Source organism: Metschnikowia bicuspidata, assembly GCF_001664035.1.
Source record: "Metschnikowia bicuspidata var. bicuspidata NRRL YB-4993 chromosome Unknown METBIscaffold_7, whole genome shotgun sequence".
In the NCBI taxonomy this organism is placed as follows: Eukaryota; Fungi; Ascomycota; class Pichiomycetes; order Serinales; family Metschnikowiaceae; genus Metschnikowia; species Metschnikowia bicuspidata.
In genome coordinates, this window is record NW_017387737.1 from 165,428 (window position 1) to 189,574 (window position 24,147).

A 24,147-nucleotide genomic window follows, 5' to 3' on the forward strand; every position below is an offset into this window, starting at 1 on the left:
GTTGGTGGCCCCTTATGGTGTTCCAAGCACGCCACTGGCTAATGAGCTGGAGCTTTGGCACCGGTCATGTGACCAGATTAGGCGAGCGCGGCGAGTGTGGAGTCGTTGGGAGGAATGGTTTGGGGTACGGGTGTTTGTGCCCGGACTGAGTCTAGAAGATTCGGCACGTGCACAACCAGCCTGTTGCAAACACGGATCAAGGCGGCAAACAGCAATAGACGATTTCACGCAGGAAAATGTGGGGAAGCTGTCCAAGTGGACTTTGAAAAAGGGCAGGAGAGTAAAAATGACAGCCTAGACCAGAATCTATCGTGTTCGAACTTCGAGGCTCTTTATCTTGCTTCTTCTCAGTTGCTTCACATGTAATTCGGCGGTTGGCAAACTACACGCTTTGAGCCATGACAATCTTGCTAAATATGTTATAGTTTCGAAGAAATTACATGTATGCGGATTTCGAGTGATGTCAATGTCTTGCTCCAATCTACTCATTTCATGCGGTAATGATACACCTTTTCTGATTGTACCCGATGAATGCAAGTTTTGATCCCTCCGAGGGCTGGCGGTTCCGAACTGAAGTCGGTCATGTGACCTTAGTACTTCGCACATCTACCGTCTCAGTAAGTACTGTCAATTGCAAGCAGCACCAAACGCGGTGCTTATTGGCATGCGATTCGCACTAGGGGGGACTTCATGAGCAACTAGGCTGTTGAAACTTGGTTGCTTGCTTGCGCACCATCTTGTGCCCATGAATACGTGACCAATAGCACTATGGTCTACAATCAGTGGATGAAGTTGCTGCATTTAGAACATGGTGCGTGCCGTCTGTAAATTGGGCTCACTGCAACAGATTGAAAATTATGAACTGTTTCCCAGAGCATCTTCTTGAGAATGCAAACTATTCGCCATGTGCAAATGTAATCTTTTTTCCTCTAACGGTCTGGTGATGTTTTTTACCTAAAAAGAACTGAAACATTGGGCAAATTATACAGAAATTATTCGTGCGACGAAGTGCCACGAATGTTTTTTGTCAGAGGTGTAGGCAGCATTCCCTTATTTACCACTCACTCCTTTTAGAACCTGTGATACAAATTATCTCCTCGAATAAAGCATCTTGTAGAAACCTGTTCAGGCACTTCCATACCAACTAAAAATCATATTGGTAGACTTTCCCCGCATATATGGGATACGTAGGCTCCCTTACCCAGAAACCACCACTTCCATATCATGAATCAACCACGAATATGTGACTGTTATTGAAAGAACGAAATATGGTGCTTGAGGGAAGAATCATGATTTTTGCTGTTTACATGAAAATTAAGACAAGTGGAGTGTTTTGTCTATCTTTCTATCTAAGTTCCCATGGCATATAGTCGCAAATTTTCATAATTAAGAGGTTGCATTGATTCTTCCATATCTTTGTTTACTTTGAAATATCTTGGCCTCTGGAAGGTTGTCTATTGAATAATCAATGACGATTTCAGCAAGGGTCCTCGGTAGACGCTCGCTGTTACCAACTGGGAACGAAGAAGTCATTAGAATTATATGTATTGTGCCATGCATGCTTGAGCCAAGTATGTGTAAATCTTGACTGCAAACTTCCAACATGCTCTAATCTTGAACATGAATCCTAACCACGTGAATTTGTATGTCAGCGTAATTCATGCTAAATCGCAATCGTGGTAGAAAAGGAGCTCTAAACACAGAAAACATCTGATGTTACGTCCAGGTTAGTCTTATAAAAAAGATTGCAGCACCACAATTTCGCATATGGTCTCCCACTACACTACTCAGTGTGGCCCTATGCAGCTTAACTAACGTTGATCGGACGGGAAACAGTGCTTCCTGCATGGTATGGCCGCAACCGATATTTTATGGCGCTTGTTAAATTAATCAAGCAAACTGTACGACTTCATGTTTTTATAGTTCTCTGATCGATTGGAAAGACTTTTTCAGATTTGATGACTCAAACTATAGTCAAAAAGACGGGTCTCCAATTTTGAGACCAGGAGGCAAAAGTAAATTGGTTTTTTTATATATATTCGTTATATAGTTTTGCCCCTTTAATCAGATGAATCTACCAAAAAAAAAAAAAAGGTTCGTCACCACGATTTTCAAGGTTTACACCAGAAGGCGTGGCGAGTCGAAGGAAGTGGGCTCTTTAAGTCTACAACCATCTGAGTTGAAGCGACTACTACAGGGTATCCTAGGATTTGATGACGTAATATCTAATACGTAAACAGATACGGGCCATGAGGACCGTGCAGGCCGTGACTAACGGAAGGGGACGGGCCGAGGGTACGTAGCTGGGAGCTGTTCAAAGGTTTTTAATGTATATTTTATATATAGTTTTGCTCCTTTAATCAGATGAATCTAAGGAAGTAAGATCCTTAAGTCCTCTTTAAACATCTGAGTTGAACAGGAGAATGATCCTAGGATTCAATAACGCAATATTCAATACATAAACATATACGGGCCAAGAGGACCGTCCAGGCTGTGATAAACGGATGGGGGCGGGCTGAGTATCGACACCTAATACTTATCTGGGATATACTATCGCATAGCTTTGCTCCTTTATCATGAATCTGCAAAACAACTTAAGGAATTATCTGAGAGTTCTTTGAATATTTTACATAAATTACTGTGTAGTTTTGTTCCTTTCATCGGATGAATCTACCAAGAAAAAAATTTTGATAAATTCACGGAGAACAAGTTAGATGGCCATCAAAAAAAGTAAGCAAATACTGATGCCAGCAAATACGAGTGCTAAGACTTATCACAGGTTGTCATAAATTTTTTAGCTTATGGTAGTACAAGACTACGACGGCGGGTAGTTCTATAAGTATATGATCAATGTGGCTCTTGCGTGGTGATTCTTGATGCGCCTATGTAAAATACAATTTGGAATTTCTAAGCATTCACTAATTCCAGCAGAAAAGCAGTCCCCGTTATACTTTCTCTCGAATAGTCAAAAATAGAGGCCTACTGACATGCATTCTTGCTATTGAATCTTATTACAGACAGCATTGTCCTGAAGTTTCAAGATGTGACCAAATCTGACAATTGCCCAGTTTCCTGTGTATGACGGTATCACAATAACATTATTTCTTCCTGAGATGGCATCGAGTTAAGTTTTGCTCAATTCCGCAGTAAAAAGCATGAAGTTGATCTTTTCGCTATTATTTTCTATTTCGTAACTTTGAACCAAAATTTAACTGAGAGAGCGATGTGAGCAAATTGTCTGTGGAAAGTAGTTACAAGTGGCCCGCTTTTCAGAAGATCTTGCTATTGTACATGCTCGCGAGAAAATAGAAAGTGATGGCAAAATTCGAGGATTAAGTTCAGATGAACAATAATAACACAGGCAGTACACTAAAACACAAACCCCCAAAAAAAACGGGTAACGGGGCTCCAGCACTGCTTCTGGTAAAAAAAAACAGACGCTTGCCGCCTGGAGCCGGCGTGTCACGTGACTCACGTGCGCCAATCGCCGCCGGTCTTTAGCTGCTTCATACAATCTGCCTCCAACCCCACATTATCTATGAGACCCTCTCTCGTGCGCCTCGTGCGCCAGCGTAGACCTGAAAGAAAGACCGAGCCCCTTCTTCCCCCCCTTGCTCTATACCGGTCCATTCTCCGGGCCCACATCCACAAGCTTCCTGCAGAGCTCAGGTACTTGGGAGATGAGTATGTGAAGGCCGAGTTTAAGGCACACAAAAGCACGGACAACCCGCTTTATATAGTCGGGTTTTTGACGCAATGGCAGGACTACCTCCGCAGCCTTGACGGCGGCAGCTGGGCCGAGGGGAAACTCACGCTGCAGCAGTTGGAAAACATGTCCCCGGAGCAAGTCGGCCAGCTTTACGAACTCATGCAAGAAACGCAGCGGCTTGGGAGCGAGCAGTAGCAAGATCCGCCTATTTATATACCACTAGAATACATGAGATAATATGCCATCACAATTCATAGGCCGATCCAGAGTGACTATCCCGAACGGCCCCATGCAAGACGCTTCAGACAGAACGAGGCACGGGTCGATTATTTTTCGCAGGATACCCCAGCTAGCGAGAGTGGCGCACCTCTGTTGTGCATTTGCATGATTCTGTATGATTCTGTGTGATTCTGTATGATCTTGTATGGTATTGTGTGATATCGTATGATCTGAACTTGTATGATGTTGGTATGATTGGCTTTGCATGATGTTTGTATGATTTTGTATGATTTTGTATGATATTTCATCATGTTTATATCGCGCTTATATATTGTGTACTTGGATGTGTACTTGTATGATGTTTGTATGATCTTGTGTGATTTTGTATGGTCTTGTATCATTTGTATGATGTTTGAATGATTCACTATGACCCTGTATGATCTTTATATGAAGTGTATTTGGATGATGTCTATATGACGTTTATATGTCGTGTGTCTGGATGTGCACTTCTATGAGGTGCATCCATGTGACGGTTGTATCATTTCTATGATTGTACTATGGCCTTGTATGATGTTTCTATGTCGTGTATTTGGATGCATACTCGTATCTAACGCCTGGCCCGGCAACAAAGGCCTACAATCCTTTGCCGTAGTTGCCCAGCGCAAAAAAGGCCATGATGAGCGCCACTATCTCCTCCAAGGCCTTCAACCACGCGGCCAACTGCTCACCGACCTTGGCCTGGTCGCTGCCCAACTTCTCGAAAAAGTCTTTTCTGTAGGGACACGCCTTCATGGCCAATTTGAAGATGGGCTTCACCAACATGCCGTGGTACTTGGACAATGTCTTGGAGTACGCGTCCGTGAACGTCACGGTCATCTCCTTGGATGGGTTGTCAACAGTCTCACGCATTGCCTGGGCCGTGAACTCCAAGCCCCGGGTCAACCACAACAAGCCCTGCGTGGCCTTTTTGGACTTGGTGTCGGCCTCGGACAAAATCAAGTCCTGCAACGTGGACAGGTTGGCGGGGTCCGCCAAAAGCTTGGCACGCACCTTCTCGATGTTGCCGGTCATGTCTTTTTGCACCACGCTGAACGCCGACGAGCCCAACAAATCAAAGAGCTTGACCAAGGTTTCCGAGGCCTCGAGGAACGCAGCGGTGTCGATCTTGGACTCGGCCACCGGCACGTCAGCGAACGATTTTTGCCGTCAAAAAAGGTGGACATGATGTGTGGAAAGGCGGGGAGTCGGGCGGGTTTTTTATGGGGGGTGTTTCCAACTGTGTTCGAAGAATATGGGATCTAGGAATGAACCCAGCTGTCCGCCCGATCTGGACGCGCGGTGTCCGTGTCGCGTGGAGCCGTGTTTGGATGCCGCGCGCTCGGAACCACGCAGTCACGTGACCACGGCTTCCGGGGCGCCGGGGGCGGCCGGCGGCTTTTGAACTCAGGGGCACGGTCGTGCGTGCTGGAGAAACCGACAGGCAGTGCTGGCGAGCTGGAATCTTCTGCAGATTCTTGATCTTGTGGGGGTTGAGATGGGTCTCGATCGAAGCACTGCATACACGCGCATATGGGCGAGACAACACAGAGGGCGGTGCAGCGCGAGGCTGGAATGTCGCGCTGGATACGAGGACTCATATATTCGATCTCGGATGAACGTTTGCAGCTTGAGCCTCGCCAGAAAGTTAGTTTTGGATAAATTTTGGGGATGCTTGAGAGACAAGAGACATGTCAGCCCCACAAGCTTCTGTGTTTGATCTTTGCTCTGCTATTCCCCTCTTTTCTTCTGGCCAGGAATGGGATCTGAGGGTATATTAAGGACTGCAGAGACAAAACACCCATGCAAACAGGGCAAACTCATTTAAAGGTCTTTTGTGTCTGGCTAGTTTCAGACAAGCACGTCCAAGATTCCTAGGGCCTGTGGGAGAAGCAGAGCGACGCTCTGCAGATTTGTTTCGTGTACTTCTGAACCACATTGGTGTTCCGTAGCCCAGACCTCTCCTTGTATCAGAGCGATCTACCTGTGGCATAATTCATGACATTCAGGGCCTAGCGTTTCTTCTACCCCAGAAGCATGCCGGTTTTTCTTTGGCCGCATATGAGTATACGTTTGGTAGCAATTCACAAAATCAAGAGAGAAGGCAGTCGGGGACTGTGTTAGATCTCGAAAAAAAAACAAAAAGAAACAGAATTTACCCAGCCCAAGCGCAGAGAATGCCGAGTGGTGTCATTTTTCCTGCCTCCTCCTACATCCCCTGGCTTTTCCAACGTTCATTTCTCAAGACGAAATGTTTCTGCTGGCTCTAAGGAATGGTGAATTATACAGCAATTGGAAAAAAAATTGAAAGAGTATCATGGGGGTCTTTTGTATATTGTTCCATGTGTGCTTTACACTGGTCTCAGAATAGAACCTACGTATACGCAATCTTGTCACCCATTGAAAACAGTCAGGTTGCGCAAGAGAGAAGCAGCCTCCTAGCTGTTTTGGTTTTCTGTCCTGTGGATGGAATGCTACTTTGAGAAAACGGTCCAAGCAGCTGCTGATCAAGGGAAATTGAAATCACTGGTGTAGTCAATTCTTCGGTCCAACAACAAGCTGCTAGCTTGAAACGAAATGCAGAAAACTTGGAAACGCCAATCTAGTGGGAATGCTCGGCGGATATTTAACGGACCGCGTGCTACTCTATACTCTGATATGTAGTTCAAATGGAATGTGAGCCACTTCAAGAGCGCACAATACTACTGTCATAATACCACGAAAATGATGTCCTTGATTTTGGCTTCATTGGGGCAAAGAAATCGCCGACATTAGTGTTGGGTACTTCAACACATTCTTTCTGCCTTTTCGCAAAACTTTATAATTTCCTAAGCTGGGTGCAAAACATCATTACGAAGATCAGGATTCTAGACTTGAGTGCCTGAATATCGGAAGCCAGTGAAGCCTGCCCCGCTTGACAAGGCATATCACAAGGCCAAACATTGCTGTATACTCGACTCAACACCAGCACCGGTGTCACAAACTCGCTGAATTAAGGCCTCATACAACCCGGATTAATTTGAATGTGTTTCCAGCGGAAGATCAAGCGTACAAGTGCTGCTCGCGCTTCAAAGCCGCAATCACCAACAAGCACACGAACGCATCGATCCAGAATCCGGCAGCCTTAAGACGGCCCAAAAACAAGGAAAACCAAAAAAGCCTACTCAGAGTCAGTGCTAGTAGCAAACTACAGAATACTTGTGGGCACGAACGAACCGACACATCACTCAAATTGTCATGAGATTATCTCCCCAAGTTCCGTGTGTTATATAATTAATGTAATAGACCCGTTCAATGTCCCGTTGCGGTGTGCTCACCACTCGAGCTCATCCGCCCACCTGACCCGCTTTTTGGCATCGTGGAAGATAGTGACTTCGGGCGATGCCCGCACCCGCTGGTCGTCGTACTCTCGTTTGGAGTAAAAGCCTTTGTACTTCGGCACGTCTGATTCCGGCCGAGGCCGCAGGGCCGGGCCCACCAAGGCACGGATGATGGCCATTTTCTGGGCTGCGGACGCCGGAACCGTGTCGTTGGTGGGTATCTGCACCACCTCGTTGGCGTTGTCGGGCAACGGGAAGCCTTCACAGTTGGACGCGTTGAGCTCGGTGCCAAACTGCGTGGCGTCCGCCACCGAGCCGGTCAGCAGATCCACCAAGAAGATACGCAGATCGTCGCGCATCTTGAGGCTCGGCCGACCCGGTAGAGCGGCGCCCCGGGGCACGCATGTGCGCCGTGGCGAGAAGCGCACGTCCCGGAGCCCTGGCACGAGGTTGTCCAGGAGGCCCAGGAGGATGTCTGGGATGTCCACTTTAGGAAGGTTGTCTTTCAGGCCCAGTTTGGAAAGGTTGTCTTTCAGGTCCCCTTTGGCTAAGGCGTTTGTGTGGGCGGTCTGGAGCGCTGGAATAGACGCGTAGCTGCGTGACTTTTTAAGCGGCTTGCGGGCCGAGTCGCTGAGCTTGCGCTTGGAGGGCTCGAGCACGGGAGCGGCGTTTTCCTTGTTTTCGTTGGCCGTGGCAAAGCCGGCGCTGGCCAGGCCCTTGCGTTTGGACGGCGAGCCGGACCTGGGCCGGGGCCGGGCCGCCGGGTCGCGGAGGTACGCGTCAAGCTGCACGTCCAACGGATCGAGCGGCGTGTCCAGTAGACCAAGAGAGTTTTGGCGCGAAACACGTGCCTTGAACACGCGTGTGCGGAGCTGGGCGTCGAGCGCAAAGTCGCCGGCGTCGCCCTGGAGATCTGCGAGGAGCTTGTGGATTTTGTTGTTGTGCAAGTTGCGTTCCTGGCGGAGATGGTGGGTCATCTGGAAGAGCTCTCCAGAGACCAGCGCCAGCGGCCCCTGCAGTGCCGGCGTCGGCGGCAGCAGGAGAAACAGACACGGCAACTCGGGGTGTGTAGTTCCGGAAAGGCTCTGGCAAAGCGCCTCGGGCGGGGGCACGTGTTTTTTGGCCGGGCTGCCGGCATAGAGGCCGTCGTCGGCCAGAAGCAAAACAGACGTATCTAGCTGGTGGTCCTCTAGTAGGGCCGAGGCATTGAAGGACACGTCGAATGAAGAGTCCATGGTGTGTTTGTGGCGGCGCAGGATAGATGGTGCCGGCGAGAAAAGACGCAGACAGACAGACAGAAACACGGATAGGCAGCAACTCCGATAGGCAGCAAAGGATAAACACGGATAGGCAGCAAATGCGGAAACACTGATAGGCAGCAAATGCGGAAACACAGATAGGCAAAAGCACAGATGGGCAGAAACACAGATGGGTAGAAACACTGATAGGCAGAAACACCGATAGGTAAAAACGCCGATAGGTAAAAACGCCGATAGGTAGAAACACAGATAGACAGCCACTCAAATAGGCAGGAGGGGCAGGAACAAAGAGCCGCCGACAAGCACAGAAACGGGGCGAGAAAAAAGCACGGGTTTTTGGACACACACACCGGAGCACACTCAACAACTAGAAGGCCAAAGAACGGTGGGGTGTGTTTTCGCTAGCCGCGTGAGCTGGAGATGGTCCTGGAGATATGGGCCGCGAGTGTTTACAAAGCGGTCGGATTAGGAAGCGCGCGCGGAGGCACGGGTGTCACGGCCACGCTGCTGCGGCTGGGGGTCCTGGGTGCAGGGCACGCCTATATGTTAATGAGGGCAGCTTTCCATTGAAACGGTGACTCGGCTTAGTCTAGGGGGTGGAGTGGCTGGGTGCTGGAGCAGGACACTGGTGAATATTGACCATGGCGTGTTTTGAAATTGGGGGAGTAGGATGCAGGCAATACGGTGTGCAGGAATATGAAGATGGTGAGACCAGTTGATGCAGGTGGCTAATGAGGAGTTGGATACTGGGGAGTGAGGATTCGGGAAGTGGGGTGAGGTTGGTTCTTGTGGATTGGAATTTTGGAGTTGTTTATGGAGTTGTGTATTGGAGTTTTGTATTGGAGGTGTGTATTGGAGGTGTGTATTGCGGAGTTGAATATGTGAATCAATTGCGGAACTGAATGCTGTGGAGCTAATACTATTGAGCGGAGACTGGTAGGTCTGGACACTGCGACCTATATTGGTCGAATGCTGATGGCATTGTGCAAGTTGACATTAGGACCAAATATTGATAATCTCGGTGAGGATTTGATCTTTGGCGCGATTGAGGGCTAGAACTGGCCATGCATGTTGGATATTAGTTCGGAGTTAGATCTTTTCTTCAAGCTGGTCTTTGTTCTGAATTAATCTTTGTTCTGAGTTGGTGAGTGCTCACCCACATGTCTGGCCCAAATTCTTTCGGATTTCTTCCGCACGCCAATCGCTTCTGATGCCAACTGAACTTCCGTGGATGTGAGAATATCAACACATCTCTGTCAAGTCTTCGATGCAAACCACTGCAGACGAAAACCTGCAATTGGGATAATGCCATATCCTGCATCCCATATAGATGGCTACAGTGACCACAGAGAACGCCTTTGAAATTGGGTTTTGATGTTAGCACCAGTGACACGAAGCATGCCTATGCCAGATGACCCCACGAACGCTCACATGCTTCTCAGAAGATTTTGATATGGAATTGCCATTGCTTGTCTTTCACCCAGAGAACTTGTGTTGTCATGTGATATAAACCATGGAGATTTAATAATATAAAAGTGCAAGAAACCACATAGACCCCGTGTGCTGGTCGAGACTGTGATTCTACGAAATTTTGCATCCAGTCCTTGGTGCGAAATCGCATCTTTCCTATATTAATAGACTCTGCCTAGACCACTAGGTATGACATTCTTTAAAGTGTCAAATCCAGGAGTCCATGCTTGGGAAGCAAAAGCCCGTGACCCTCACAAGACGAATTTTGCTCGCCTCAAGAAGTTGGTGGTCGATCAGCTCGTGATCATGAAGGACCTGGAGTGGGCATCATTTAAATCAACCATCTACTCAACAAAAAGCACCCAGGAGCAGCCCGCCAAAAAAGTCCAAAGTGGCATTTAGAAACCTCCGAATGCTCAATTTTGTCTGCCACGCGTATTCATTTAACCCACTAATTCTGATGCATAGGAACACCCCAAAGAGAAAGCAAAGGCATGTACAAGGGAACAAGCATCTTCGACAGGCCCAGTTTTGGAGCCATCTTTATACTACGCCTTCGCTCAAACCAATCTCTGTTTTAGTAAGCCAATCTATATTTACGTGTATGTAGTGCCTGTTGCACTGAGTCTTGCCATTTTGCGCCCGGCCTTGGCGCACCCAACCCACGGTGTCTTTAGACACCGGTCCACCATTTGTCAGCGCTGGTTTGGAACTCGGCGCTGCCGGCGATCTTGTCGGAGGACGTGCCCACCATCACTTTGTACGTGCCCTTCTCTGACAACCACTTGTTCTTGTAGCTGTCCCAGTAGGAAGTCACGTCAAGCGTAGGGAGCTTCACCGAAACGGTCTTGGTCTCGCCCGGCGCCAACTTCACCTTGGCAAAGTCCTTGAGCTCCTTCTTGGGGCGGATGATCTTGGGGGCGGTGGGCTCCACGTAGAATTGGACCACCTCGTCTCCAGCAACCTTGCCGGAGTTGGTGACCTTGACCGAAACACTGACTTCGTCGTCATTCAGGCTGATCTCGGGGGCACCCAAGTCGAAGCTGGTGTAGGAGAGACCGTGGCCAAACGCGTACAAGGGCTGTGTTCCGATCTTCTCGTAGTACCTGTAGCCCACAAACACGTCCTCGCCGTAAAGCACGTGGCCATGGGTGGAGCCGAAGTTCAAGTACGAGGGGTTGTCCTGCAACCGCTTGGGGAAGGTCATGGACAACTTGCCGCTGGGGTTGACGTCGCCAAACAACACGTCGGCAAGCGAGTTGCCCAACTCGTTTCCGCCGTACCAGGCTTGCACGACACCCTTCACCAGGTCCACCCAGGGCATGGTCACCGGCGACCCGGACTGGTTGACCACCACCACGTTGGGGTTGACACGGGCGACCTCGGCTATCAACTTGTCTGTCCAGCCGGGAATGTCCATGTCGGGTCTGTCGAAGCCCTCCGACTCGTGCTCCTTGGACAAGCCGGTCACCATGACAACCTTGTCGGCCTTCCTGGCAATCTCCACGGCCTTGTCCAAAGCTGCCTGGCCCGTGGACTTGGCCTCGATGCCAAAGAACACGCCGCCGACCTCCTGGTACTCGGTGACGAGCTTGCACGTGGGACTGGTTCCAAACTCGACGTTCAATTTGTACTTCCTGCCCTTCTCCAACTTCACGGCCGTGCGCTCCTCCCTGGTGCCCATTGCCAAGAAGAACGCGTCGCCCTTGACCTGCGTGGTCTTGTTGTCAACAATGAGCTCGCCGTCCAAGAACATCTGCGCCGTGCCCAAACACGAGCAGCCAAACCAGTACTCGGACGTCTCCTCGGGGACGTAGTAGCCCTCGAAGTCAACGTAGAACAACTGCTGGCCCGCAGGCAACTTGTCGGTGTGGTAGTCAGACAAGAAAATCTTGGTGGTGTCGACGGTTCTTTCCTCGATCAAGCCCCTGTCCTGGGCGCCGGGGGCGTCCGCATAGAACCTGGCGGTCATTCCCTTGTGGCCGTCTGCCGTCTGCATGACGGAGCCGATGTCCGGCAAGGTCTTCTCCAAGAACGCGCCGAGCGCGTAGTCGAGGACCACCGCGTTTGGGCCGGCTTTTTCTTGCACCTTGCTGGCGATGCCTTGCCATGGCGTGACGGTGTAGCGAGCACGCAAAGACGCTGAGCCTCCCCCGGAGTTCCGCTCGGCCTTGACGTTGGGGCCTATCAAGGCAATGACCTCGTTGCCCTTGGCTTTCTCGGCGCTCAAGGGGAGAATGCTGTCCTCGTTCTTCAACAACACTATGGACTCGCCGCCGATCTTCCTCAAGAGCTCGCCCGCAGCAGGATCCGTGTTCTCGGACTCCACCTGCCCCTCGGGGATTTCGGCCTTGAGACAGTCGTTGACAAAGTGGAGCACGTGCCGGACGTTGTCGTCAATGGTGTCTCGGTGGATCTCATTGCACACCACCGCATGCGACGTTTGCACGAGCTCTCGGAACCGCGTGGGGCCCGGCATCTCCAAATTGAGCCCGGCATCGAGCGACTCCTTCATGGAGTACACGCCGTACCAGTCGGACATCACCATGCCGTCCCACTTCCAGTCCTGCCTCAAGACCTCCTGGAGCAATTTCTTGGACTGCGACACGTGCACACCGTTGACACGGTTATACGCGGTCATCATGGACTTGGGGTTCGAGTCTCTCACCGCGAGCTGGAACGGCTTCAAGTAGACCTCGCGCAAGGCTCTCTCGGTAAGAATGGAGTCCACGCCCTTTCTCTCGTGCTCCTGGTCGTTGCAGACAAAGTGCTTCAAGCAAGCCACGACATCATGTTTCTGGATTCCGTTCACCACTGCCGAGGCCACGTGGCCCGACAAGTAGGGGTCCTCGGAGTACGACTCAAACGCACGGCCGCCCAAGGGGCCACGTGCAATGTTACACGTGGGGCCCAAGATACAGGCGCAGTTCTTCATTTTGGCCTCTGCGGCCATCAACTCGCCGGCCTGCACAAGCAAGTCCTTGTTGAACGTGGCTGCCATTCCGGTGCCGCAGGGGAAGCAGTTGGAGGGCACGGCATCAAAAAAACGCGTGCCTCTGATTCCGTTGGGGCCGTCTGAGACCGTGACGGAAGGAATGGCCAACCGCTCGATGGGCACGGTGGACCAGTTGTTCATTCCGGCCAAAAGCGAGATTTTTTCATTGAGGGTGAGTTCCTGGAGCAAGTGCTCAACATCCAATTGGGGGACAGTCATGGTGGCTTGAATGGTGCCGAAAAAGAAGCGAGGGCACGGCCGGTTCCAATATTTATACCCTGGACGCTGGCCCTGCGGAGCGCTGCTGGGCAGTCTCGTAAAGGCGCACCAGGTGCGGGCGGCCGCGTATGCAATTGCGGGGGATCGCCGCGACCACTACCGCATGGGGCAACTGACCCGGGGCACGCGCGATGCGGGGCGCGCGGCGCGTCTTCATGCACGTCTCACAGCGGATTGGCGCGCGCAAAGTGGGGCGGCCCGCACATGGTTTGGCCGAGCACCACCTCTTGCCTAATGGGGAAGTGCTTCCGCCACCCGAGACACGGGTCCCTGGCATGACGCGAAACGGCGCGCATGGCAATAACCGAAGTTTGCAACAGACCTGCTACATGCTTCGTATATGGGAGTTGGGGCCGCCCCCGTTTTGTGGGGCTTGTGATTCTTCTTCTTCAATCCGCTCGGCGAACCCCGCTCGTGTTTGGAATATTGTGCACAACTTAGGTTGGAACTAGGCATTGGTCTCTTTAGGTAAATACTTAGTAGTCGGTCAAGATGTCGTTGAGCTCCTTGCGCTTGACGCAGTTCTCAAACTTGAAACATGCCGCCAACTCGTCCAAGTCGTCAAACGTGAGCTCCGCATACAAATCAGCGTACTCCTCTTGCGCATACTGCGAAAACAACATATCTCTTGCAACACGGGCAATGTAGTCTTTCATTGTCCAGGTGTTGGGGTACAAGGCTTTGTGGTATTTCTCTGGGACGTTCGTTTTGAAGTGTCCCAACAAGCCGTCGTAGAGTTCTCCGTTTTGTGGGTCGATGTCGTTGCCCCATCTATCCAAACCCAAAGCCCTTTTTTTGTGCAACCAGTCCCCAAAAATCTGGTAGAATTTGGATTCTGGTGCCACGTGCAACATTCCCTGGTACCCAATGTCCTTCCAGAGCCAGATGGACCAAGAAATCGGAGTGTTGTCTCCCGAGGGGTCGCCCTGTTTGTAGATCCCCAACTGGTCTCTCAATACACGGTATCTGGATTTGTTGATGGAGTCTGGGTCTGCGTCTCCACGGAAGTGCGAGGCATAGACTGGTCCAAACTCGCCGTTCCACACGGGCACATGATGCTTCTTCATGTACTCGATCTTTCTCTCATACGAAGACCTCAATTTTGCTAGCTGCTCAGGCTTGCCCTCGTACATTGGGTCTGCTCCTGGAAATCCAAAGACCGTGTAGTCGTGAATCGAGTACACCGTGTTAGGCCAAGTGGGAACGGGAAATTGCCTGAAATCAGCAGCGTATGTATTGCCATCCAAAAAAAGAATGTGGTTGGCGTCAACTGCTCTGATTGTTTTCTCGAGCTTCTCATAATAAGACACGAGCTTTGAGTGGTCCTCCACAGCAGGCTCGTTCAATGGGTTGTATCCGGCAACCCATTCATTGTCCTTGTAGTGCTTTGCGAGCTTAGCCCACAAGTTGAGCACAATGTCTTGGAAAACCTTGAAGTCCCAAAAAAGGGTCTTATGGATACCCGAGTCTGAGTGCCAGTCTTGATTGTGGCCTCCTGGTGCAGTATGGAGATCCAAAATAGTGTAAATTCCATGACGAGCACACGAGTCCACAATGCGGTCCACGAGCTCAAACCCCTTAGGGTTAATCTTAAACATGTCGCCACTGTCGTCAAGAAAATGCCTGTAATTAAAAGGGATCCTCAAGCAGTTGAGCTTCAACTCCTCTGCAAAGAACTTGGCATCGCTATCGGTCCAGAAATACTCGTAGAACTTATCGAAATAAAACTTGTATTTCTCTGTTCCCATCTTGCGCTCCAAAACCAATTTGTGCTCAGTTTCATGACCTGGATATCCTGTAATGAAATTCTCCATGTTGAGGTGGCCTCCTGTAGCTGTACCTTTCAATACAACTGGCTCCTCATTGGCGTTCACTATCTTAGTTCCTACTACTTTCAAAAATCCCATTCTTTCAACACTTTTTTTAATACTATATCTCAATTTGGAGTTACAAACGCTTCGCTGACCAAGGATATAAAGTTCTCAGGTTTTATTTGACTTTGACATTTGTGGAGTATTTTTGCGGGGTACGCGAGACATTCCCTGAAGCGGAAACTTTGCCAAACATACAAGGCGCGCAACACTGCCTAATGGGGTCAAGTATCCGCAACCCCACGGAAAAACAAGTTGTGTTAGCGACTTTCGCGAACTTTAACTAGACTTTGAAGCCGCATATGCAGCAAGTGTTGCTGTACGCGGAATAAGGATAGATTTCCACATGAGGAAACCTAAGTCGGATATACCAAAAAAGAGTCAATTGTGGAGTTGATCCCCGCGGAAGCGGCCTTGCTTGGTGGCGACAATTCGCATGCTAAAAGAGGAATTATGAGAATTGACTGGGTAACGCTCTGATGAAAATGAACAATAAAGACAAGTCTTTTTGGGCTTCTTTGATCGAGAGAGATTCCCAAGAATGTATATATTATACGAGTAAGAACATGAGCCCACTATTAAAGAAACAAGTACTGGTTGCTTATGTGATATGCTCTTGGTGAAGCATCCTAGTCTTTTAACCTACTTGAAATTTCTTAGTCCCAAAATTGACTTGTCGCAATTGCAAGAATTTTTAATCATGGAATTTTGTTGAGCTCTGTCCGGAACCAGAAACTACTTATGATTTGATTTACATTCATATTCAAGTGGGTTTTACACTTATATACTTTCCCTTCTCGTTAAGGAATTCAGATTCGAGGGCTGTTGGATTTCAATATAATTGAGGTTTTACAGTCTAGTAGAAGTTAGTCTCCTGCACTGGTTTTCTCCTCTCGTGCTGATCGAGTGCATGAGTTAAAGTAAGTTGGGATACGCATTTTTATTAAATCTCTTGTCGCTTTACTAGTATGTCTAATTCATAACATCCCTCACCACTTGATTTCAAGTTTGATATACCCGTAAGTATATCGTCCTGTGTGATAACCTAACGTGCATATAATGATGTACCCCATTTCTCTGATTTTTTTTAATGGTATTTACGAACAAGTTCGCGGTGGCGTAAAACGACCTTTTTTATTATTCCGAACTAAGAACCGACAAAAAAATTGTCCCTAGTGTAGTGAAGTACTAGTACGCTGTAAGATTTTTGGTGATAAACACTTGATGCCGAGTTTGTCGTGGCACTAGGTCCCTGGTTTGAGCCGGGAGTTCGGCGGGAAGTTCCGGAAATACTTCCGAATTAGGACATTCATGGTGCGTGTATATAAAGGTGGGCGGTGCCTGGGGAAAATATGCCGGTTCGCGGAGGCGACAAAAATCCGGGGCGTTCATTTGCTGAGTACCCATCAGGATAGCTCGGTGTGCTCGAGCTTGTGCATGCCCCGCATTTTTGCTGCCCTGTACTCTGATGCACTCCTTGCGTTTCTTCATCGGCTGCAGTATGCAAATCGAACCCGCGACAAAATAATTTAAAACATATAAGAGCGTAGCAAATCCCTGATCAGAACAGTTTTTTTGATCAAAATCTACTGAATATTTTAACTCCAAATCAAAGTATTTAAAGCTCCAGGTATGCTGAGTACTAACGAGTCAATCGACAAAAAAGAGACTGAGCTCTTTACCTCAGAGGCACCTCAAGTCACTGTTAATGACTACATCGCGGAAGAGCGCCCATGGTACAGAGTACCTCACTTGCGCTACTTGACATGGTGTGTTTTTGTGATCACACTTACGTCTACCAACAATGGTTACGATAGTTCTATGTTGAATGGATTGCAGTCCTTGGATATTTGGGAAGAAGATTTGGGTTATCCTCTGGGTCAGAGATTAGGTGCTTTGACCAACGGTGTCTTGTTTGGTAACATTGCTGCTGTTCCATTCGCTTCTTTTTTCTGTGACCGCTTTGGAAGAAGACCTGTGATCTTTTTTGGTTCTAGTTTGTCCATTGTCGGGGCCATCTTGCAAGGTTTGTCTAACAGCTATGGTTTCTTTTTGGGGGCTAGAATTGTGTTGGGTTTTGGTGCCATGATGGCAACAATCCCTTCTCCAACGTTGATTTCCGAGATTGCCTACCCAACTCATAGAGAGACATCTACTTTTGCTTACAATGTGTGCTGGTACTTAGGTGCCATTTTTGCTTCTTGGGTTACTTATGGAACCAGAAACATTCAAAGCAAGGCTTCTTGGGCTATCCCGTCATACCTTCAAGCTGCTTTGCCTTTCTTGCAAATTTCTATGCTTTGGCTTGTACCCGAGTCCCCCAGATACCTTGTTGCCAGAGGCAAGATCGACCAGGCTAGGGCCGTTTTATCAAGATTTCACACCGGAAATTCAACTGACGCCAGAGACATTGCTTTGGTAGACTTCGAGCTTCACGAGATTGAGAGTGCATTGGAGAAGGACAAAACTATATCTTCGTCGTACTTTGACTTCATCACGAAAAAGAATTTCAGGAAAAGAGGCTTTTTGTGTGTGGCTGTTGGTGTGGCAATGCAGCTCTCTGGTAACGGTTTGGTCTCCTACTACTTGGCTAAGGTGTTAGATTCTATTGGAATTACCGAGACTAAAAAACAGCTTGAAATTAACGGATCCTTGATGATTTACAACTTTGTGATCTGTGTGGCCTTGATGAGTGTCTGCAGGATGTTCAAGAGAAGAACGTTATTCTTGACATGCTTTTCAGGGATGTTGGTGTGCTACACAATTTGGACGATATTGTCTGCCCTTAATGAACAGAGAAACTTTGAGGACACAGGATTGGCGAATGGAGTGTTGGCAATGATTTTCTTTTACTACTTCTTCTACAATGTTGGTGTGAACGGCTTGCCATTCTTATACATCACTGAAGTCTTGCCATACTCTCACAGAGCCAAGGGTTTGAACGTTTTCCTGATGGCTCAATTTATCACACAAGTTTACAACGGTTACGTCAACCCCATCGCTATGGATGCCATCGAATGGAAGTACTATATTGTGTACTGTTGCATTCTTTTCGTTGAGCTTGTTGTTGTCTTTTTCACATTTCCCGAGACTTCTGGATACACTTTGGAGGAGGTCGCACAGGTGTTTGGTGACGAAGCGCCTGGTCTTCAGAACAGAAAGTTGGAAGATGAGAAGAACTCTATCGATCATGCTGAGCATGTTTGATTTTCAATTCACATTGATTCACTGCGAGTCCCTAAGGACAGCAGACTGTTTCCATTTTAAGTATAGTTAACAAATACAAGTTTTAAAAAAATAAGAGAAAGACATACTTGGGGGCTTTCCTTGCTAAATTTTGACATGAGGCTACGCGAAAGAGACTTTGATCACGCATGTTGCTGAATGTCCCTTGCGTATCTCTTTTCGAAATGAATAGAGAATATGTATCTTGCACAAAAAATCCCACGAAACAGCAGTAGCCACTATAAAAGCCTTTAAATTTCCAACTGAACGGCTTGATATATAACGAGACGAATGGTGCAAAGAATACAACAAGTTACATCATCGGTTTTTGCGTAAGGAGTTCTGAAAATTGTACTCAAGTGTGCTTGCCATTATCTGTGAGCTACAAAAGCACAGAGTAAAAATGTTAACGTTAGATCAAAAGGACTAAGCTCTGGGTTTTACAGAAGTATGATGTCAGGTCTTTTGAACTGAAAAAAAAAAAAGAAAGGGCAATGTTGATGTTTCGCTTGAAAACCGACACTAATGAAACAAACCTTGTCCCTATTTACCCGGCAAATTCCTGGTAAAAGAAGATATGTTATCATTTTTTAAAAGCCTGAGGTTAACTTCAAAACAAAAGCAAGTCAATAATGACTATAGATCTACCATAAGTGAGAAGATATATGCTGATATCTTTTTCACCTAATCATTTAAGTTGAACTTTTTTATTTGCAAGGCTCCACTGAGAACCTTTCTAGCGTTCAATTATACTTTCATGGCTTGTGGCATGTAAGGACCAGTAACGGCAAAGATAAATGTCTTTCAATTCCAAAGATCTCTCAAGAATTCAACTATAATCTGTAGAGCAACTTCATTTTTGAAGACAACAAAACATCTTTCGAACGAACTTATTATTCTCGGAATGTCACCTATCCTGAAAGACCAAACTTGAACATGCTGCTGCAACGCAAAGCAGCACTACGTTGAAACCTGTGATGGCCTCATACTATTCACGTTTGCAATGTTCAAAAGGCCCTTAAAGCTTATGCAAATTCTCGACACAAAATCACATACGACCCAACTAGCTAGACCAATAACATACACCTGTACATCAATACATGTCGAAAATAACACCCTTAAAAAGAAGAAGTTGCGCCAGATCATACACAGTCTAGAGACAGCCGAGGGCATTTGGGTAAAAATTTCATTCGATAAAACCCAAGGCTCAATGTATAAAAAAGAATAAAAGCTGAGCTTTTATCTCTATAACAAATTTGCGTCCAGTAGTGTATCCTACCTGCACTATGCACCTTTATTCTTTTGTTTGTGATTTTAATGAACTCGATATGTGACGGATTTTTATATGGCTTGTCGTCATTTGATTTTTGAGAGCATGCAATAAGTCCTATAGATGAGGTTTTTTTTAATACGCAACAAAACTAACACGCCTCAAAACTCAAAGAGTAGCACATTTAGACGTTCAGTCATACCTTAGTCATCACTTTATCTTGACATCTGGATATTGAGTGATGGAGTATGACGTTGATTGTTTTGAATAGATGTAACACATAGAACACGCCCCCAGATCTACTGTGGACGTACAAAGCACATCCGTTTTTCTCGACTTTAAATTTAAAGGTCTTTTCATAATTATATTCCCAAGAAAACCAGAAAGCGAGAGCAATATTCAGGAAGAGTTTCACAGCGAGCCGCTCTTTAGATACTTGACCTGTTGTGATAATTAAAACGCATCGTGACCATTGAAGCTATTGATTCTAAACTAGATAAAAGAAACGAAAATGAGCGAAAGAGGCAAAAGCCCCGATTTTGTTCTAGCGGCAGACAAAAGTATTCAAGACCTCATACTCAACCACGGCCCACGCTCCGTTAACCTTCTCGGTTGTGGTATAGTATGAAGTAGAGTACAGGCCCGATGGAATCACGGGCTTGGTTGGCGTGAACGCAGGAGCTTCACAGGCTGTTTGTGCAGGACATCCAGAAGTTTCGGATACAGTCACAGTGGCTATGCCAGAAGATGGCACGGGAACAGACGAATCAGGGAAGGAAGGTTCATAGGGAGATTTGGTGGACAAAATCGATGTCTCAGTAGACGACACAACTGGCGTCTCCATGGAAGATTTCAGAGTAGTAGCAGAAAGAGAAACAACAGATGATTTTTCGGTAGTAGAAGTCTGAGCGGAAGAAGCCTCAGCAGTAGACGACTCGGCAACATAAGACTCAGCAATTGAAGACTTGGCAGTGGACGGTTTGATAGTGGACAGTTCAACAGTGGAGGTTTCAACAGTAGAGGTTTTAACAGCAGAACTTTCAGTGGAAGTCTCGATAGGTAAAGGCGAAGCCGTAATAGAGACAAGCGGCAGAGCCAAAGTCACAGAAGCACTGGCAGACGAAGAAGGCTCCACAACCTCATTGCTAGAAGGCTCCACTGCCACATCCGTCAGTACTGCTTTGGTAGAAGAGGACGAAGTTTCAGTGGCGGCGATGTACAGGCCTGTGCCCGTCACGAGAGTGGAAGTCAAGGTTCCGTCCGTGGTAAAAATGTATTTTGTGACTGGAATAATTTCAATGACGCTGGAAGTCACAGTGTACGTAATATCGCTGCTGGCAGCGAGAGCACTGTGAGCAGCCAGAAGAAGAAGCAATAAGGGAAGGCCAAAGTTAGTCATCATGGTAGGGTAAACGAAAGGATTGTGAGGTTTCAAAGAACGTGGGACGATAAACACTAGGCAAAAACGAGTGAAGAGACAAGTGTGAGCTATTAAACAGAAGTGGGGGAAAAGCGAAGGACACAACTAGAAGTGGAGAAAAAGGGAGCACTATATATCAGGACGAGAACATGCATTCAAATACAATTCAAAGGAAGGTTTCGCCCAAAAAGGAATGGTGCTCCCAGCCAGAACGTTATCACGCGCCAAAATACGATGTGCTTTGCATTAATCATGCATAAGTGCCTGTCTTTTGATCCTGATGCTGGCCATCCATTGGCTGGTGCACGAGCCGTTTTTTAAAGAAGCCCACGAGCCAGCGTTTATAACCGCTCAAGTCGCGCGTTTTGCATGTATATGCCCGAAATAAACGGCTAAAGATGCACGCTGCTCGCGCTGTGTTGTGCACAAAGGCCATTGTGTACATGAGATTAGCTGGCTGACACCGCGAAGATCGACAATAGCGCCCAATTTTGAGTTGCGCGCCAAAAATACGCCCGTTCTGTCCTGCTGGTTTTACCCAAATCAGACAGGGATGACCACGAGAAATCTATGATGTGAACAAACCAAATGAAGAGGCTTATTTTGGGGGTACAATCCGCAACCTCATGTAGTATTTTGACCCTGTTTTCATGTCCGTAGCTATTCCATTCGTCTTGCTTTGCGCTTCTTTGGCGTACGAGATATTGTGCGCAAGCAAGGCTGGACATGGTAGGCGACAAAAAACAGCATCGCGATTTACATGAAATTAAACTTTCCCCAAAATCGTTCGCATTCGAACGGTACCGCCGGGGGCTGCTGACTGTTTACCCAGAATGGAAGGACTAGCTACGAATATATAGACGCACTGGTTAGGTGTTTTCCTTTTGTCTCTTTTCTCATCTTTATTGCTAAGGAAAAAATTGGCGTGTCCACGCACAGGCGGGAAGATCAACAAGCTTGGCATCTCAAAACATCACAAGCGTTGTCCCATGCAGGGTCATGATCTTACTCTTCTACCTAACCGTTTAGTAGTTGGCAAGCCAGCAGATGGACAAAGTAGCCACCAGCTTCCAGAATTAAAATCTGGGGTTTCTTGTAATATGCAATCTCAACAAGGTAGCCCACAGATGTCTTTTATGTCTTCTGATACCATATTAGAATCATCAGGCCCATCTATGTCACACAATGCTCTCGTATCCTCTGAGCTCGGATATGGTTTGATACACACTTGCATTTCCGGGTATACCACCTTTACATTTAAAACCCTCAGAGATGAATGTTAAGTGGCTTGCAAAATTTTTTAGGTAAAGAGATTGTGTTCATGGGCTCTGTAATATCCAAGTCTTGAGAGCCGGCGTATTCAGAGCACACATCGCAGTCCAAACATGTATGAGTGTTTTGTGAGAATTGAATTCTAATTTTTAAAACATATATCGTGGATGAGCTTTGTGTATTCATTACTCGTGGATTGTCTACAAGTTCGTGTGCAACGCACAGTGGTGTGTCCTTCATGATCTATAAAAAAACCTTACAATTCTTGGCATTTATAAGACCCCTATCCCTTCTTGTACTCCAAAAGCTCTATTCTGATATATGGTAGAGTCTCTCTCAGGAATGTTTCGGCCACTTATGCGTCTTGACCACTTCTGAGCTAACCAGACGAACCAATTTATTACTGCAGGTACCTCGAAATGTGCCTTCGATTGGGTGGGGCAAGGATCTTTTTTTTTGCTACAATTTCTCGGGCTGACATCAACTGAAGAAATTTTGCTTGTGTTTTTATTGCCATAATCCGGTAGGGGCCTTTTTGCGGATCCATGGCTTCAGACGTCTCTGAACAACTAAGTGATGCTTGTTGTGATCTTCCAGGTAGAACCGGAAAAAGGAGTCATCAACCCTCAATGCCGACAAGAATATATAAAGTAATTTCTCATACATTTTACTGTATTCTCTGGATGCAACTGAATCGGGCTGACTTGAAGTCTTGGGCATCTACGTGAAGGAGTCATGGAAGACGGATGTTCCAGACGAATATTGGGTGCAAGCGACAGTTATTTTTGCGATGGCTTGATGCTTTGCTATTTGGTCATGTGAGCAATCCTTGGATTGATTTTTTGATATTAACAGACTGCACCAATTTGATGAAGTCTTTCATATATATATATATACTTTTCCCACGTTGCACAGTGTGCATATGCTGTGAACACTGCCAAAAGAACCTCCGAGTATCCTTGAGCACAACTTTCATCCATGACACGGTGGAGATTGTTTGCAGCAGGTTCACTCAGAGGGTAACACGAGTGTAAACAATATTCTAAAGGCTCTCTATCTAGCGATGTCCTTAGCAACACCGCCATTGGATCTCTAGACTCATAAATCCACTAAGTACATAGGAAACTGATTCCAGCCCATAAAAATCTGCAAGATCGCCCTCTGACAATATTCATAATATTTCTGCCTAGATGTGGAATTCTTACAGGAATCCACAGTCACCTGCTAGACGGGGCTCTCGAAATACAAGGCCAGTTGCGCCATGAGGGCATCATGTGCCCCCTACAGCAGAGGCTCCTGATGAATCGTTCTCAGTTGAATGTTGTCTACGCCCGCTTTGAGATGAGGAAATTCTTCGACCAACTTGTCGCCCAATACCTCCAGTAGCTTGCGAAAAGCCAACATTTTGCCTTTTAAGCGGGCATTGGATTTTGCCGTGACTTCGACAAACTCACGTGAGTAAATATCAGGATTCCGCCCGTCCTCAATATACGTAAGAACGTCTACGGGAATCGGATACTGCTGGGTAAACGGACTATTTGTAAGCCCCGATAGCTGGCTGACCACCTGGTTGGTTTTGCGAGTTAACGCAGCATGTGACTGCGGCGTGCCCTGATTATCATGTACAAGCACGCCTAGATCAAGAAACGACTCTACCAAATAAGCGAGCTGCGAGGCAGTGGCATCCAAGGGCTCATTCTCGGCACTTGCCGTAATTTCGGACGTCGTCATGTTGGGCTCTGGATCCGGGAATACCATCTCTCTGCGTGCGTACGAGAACCCAGCGTAAACTGCGGGCCTGC

General features: G+C 47.4%; 8 protein-coding genes across 8 annotated transcripts; 2 read left to right on the forward strand and 6 right to left on the reverse strand.

Annotated features, from left to right (window-relative positions):
* Positions 1–3,399: 3,399 nt before the first annotated feature.
* On the forward strand, positions 3,400–4,272 carry METBIDRAFT_33393 (uncharacterized protein). Its single transcript, XM_018856280.1, has one exon. The coding sequence runs from the start codon at positions 3,539–3,541 to the stop codon at positions 3,902–3,904; it is 366 nt and encodes a 121-aa protein (XP_018709714.1). The 5' UTR covers positions 3,400–3,538; the 3' UTR covers positions 3,905–4,272.
* A 289-nt stretch (positions 4,273–4,561) lies between these two features.
* HET1 (Het1p) lies at positions 4,562–5,131 on the reverse strand (the record flags this gene model as incomplete). Its single annotated transcript, XM_018858109.1, has 1 exon — positions 4,562–5,131. A coding segment is annotated over one exon (570 nt), but the record flags the coding sequence as incomplete, so codon positions are not given.
* Positions 5,132–6,807: 1,676 nt separating this feature from the next.
* On the reverse strand, positions 6,808–8,927 carry METBIDRAFT_33395 (uncharacterized protein). Its single transcript, XM_018856281.1, has one exon. It carries the CDS (start codon positions 8,517–8,519, stop codon positions 7,278–7,280), a length of 1,242 nt encoding a protein of 413 aa, XP_018709716.1. The 5' UTR covers positions 8,520–8,927; the 3' UTR covers positions 6,808–7,277.
* A 1,457-nt stretch (positions 8,928–10,384) lies between these two features.
* METBIDRAFT_33396 (beta-glucosidase H) lies at positions 10,385–13,267 on the reverse strand. Its single transcript, XM_018856282.1, has one exon. The coding sequence runs from the start codon at positions 13,225–13,227 to the stop codon at positions 10,687–10,689; it is 2,541 nt and encodes an 846-aa protein (XP_018709717.1). The 5' UTR covers positions 13,228–13,267; the 3' UTR covers positions 10,385–10,686.
* A 480-nt stretch (positions 13,268–13,747) lies between these two features.
* On the reverse strand, positions 13,748–15,194 carry EGC1 (glycoside hydrolase family 5 protein; the record flags this gene model as incomplete). The annotated part of the gene is made up of 1 exon (XM_018858311.1): positions 13,748–15,194. One exon carries the CDS (start codon positions 15,192–15,194, stop codon positions 13,764–13,766), a length of 1,431 nt encoding a protein of 476 aa, XP_018709718.1. The 3' UTR covers positions 13,748–13,763.
* A 1,962-nt stretch (positions 15,195–17,156) lies between these two features.
* On the forward strand, positions 17,157–18,436 carry HXT2.1 (MFS general substrate transporter). Its single transcript, XM_018856283.1, has one exon. The coding sequence runs from the start codon at positions 17,247–17,249 to the stop codon at positions 18,363–18,365; it is 1,119 nt and encodes a 372-aa protein (XP_018709719.1). The 5' UTR covers positions 17,157–17,246; the 3' UTR covers positions 18,366–18,436.
* A 1,468-nt stretch (positions 18,437–19,904) lies between these two features.
* On the reverse strand, positions 19,905–21,288 carry METBIDRAFT_219956 (uncharacterized protein). The gene has a single exon (XM_018855126.1). It carries the CDS (start codon positions 21,053–21,055, stop codon positions 20,198–20,200), a length of 858 nt encoding a protein of 285 aa, XP_018709720.1. The 5' UTR covers positions 21,056–21,288; the 3' UTR covers positions 19,905–20,197.
* Positions 21,289–23,126: 1,838 nt separating this feature from the next.
* MED10 (mediator complex subunit) lies at positions 23,127–24,083 on the reverse strand. The gene has a single exon (XM_018856284.1). The coding sequence runs from the start codon at positions 24,074–24,076 to the stop codon at positions 23,627–23,629; it is 450 nt and encodes a 149-aa protein (XP_018709721.1). The 5' UTR covers positions 24,077–24,083; the 3' UTR covers positions 23,127–23,626.
* Between the last annotated feature and the right edge of the window lie 64 nt (positions 24,084–24,147).

Excerpts from the sequence above, each read along its gene's own strand:
- METBIDRAFT_33393 (XM_018856280.1), top strand. The coding sequence starts at position 3,539 with ATGAGACCCTCTCTCGTGCGCCTCGTGCGCCAGCGTAGACCTGAAAGA.
- METBIDRAFT_33395 (XM_018856281.1), bottom strand. The coding sequence starts at position 8,519 with ATGGACTCTTCATTCGACGTGTCCTTCAATGCCTCGGCCCTACTAGAG.
- METBIDRAFT_33396 (XM_018856282.1), bottom strand. The coding sequence starts at position 13,227 with ATGACTGTCCCCCAATTGGATGTTGAGCACTTGCTCCAGGAACTCACC.
- HXT2.1 (XM_018856283.1), top strand. The coding sequence starts at position 17,247 with ATGGCAACAATCCCTTCTCCAACGTTGATTTCCGAGATTGCCTACCCA.
- METBIDRAFT_219956 (XM_018855126.1), bottom strand. The coding sequence starts at position 21,055 with ATGATGACTAACTTTGGCCTTCCCTTATTGCTTCTTCTTCTGGCTGCT.
- MED10 (XM_018856284.1), bottom strand. The coding sequence starts at position 24,076 with ATGACGACGTCCGAAATTACGGCAAGTGCCGAGAATGAGCCCTTGGAT.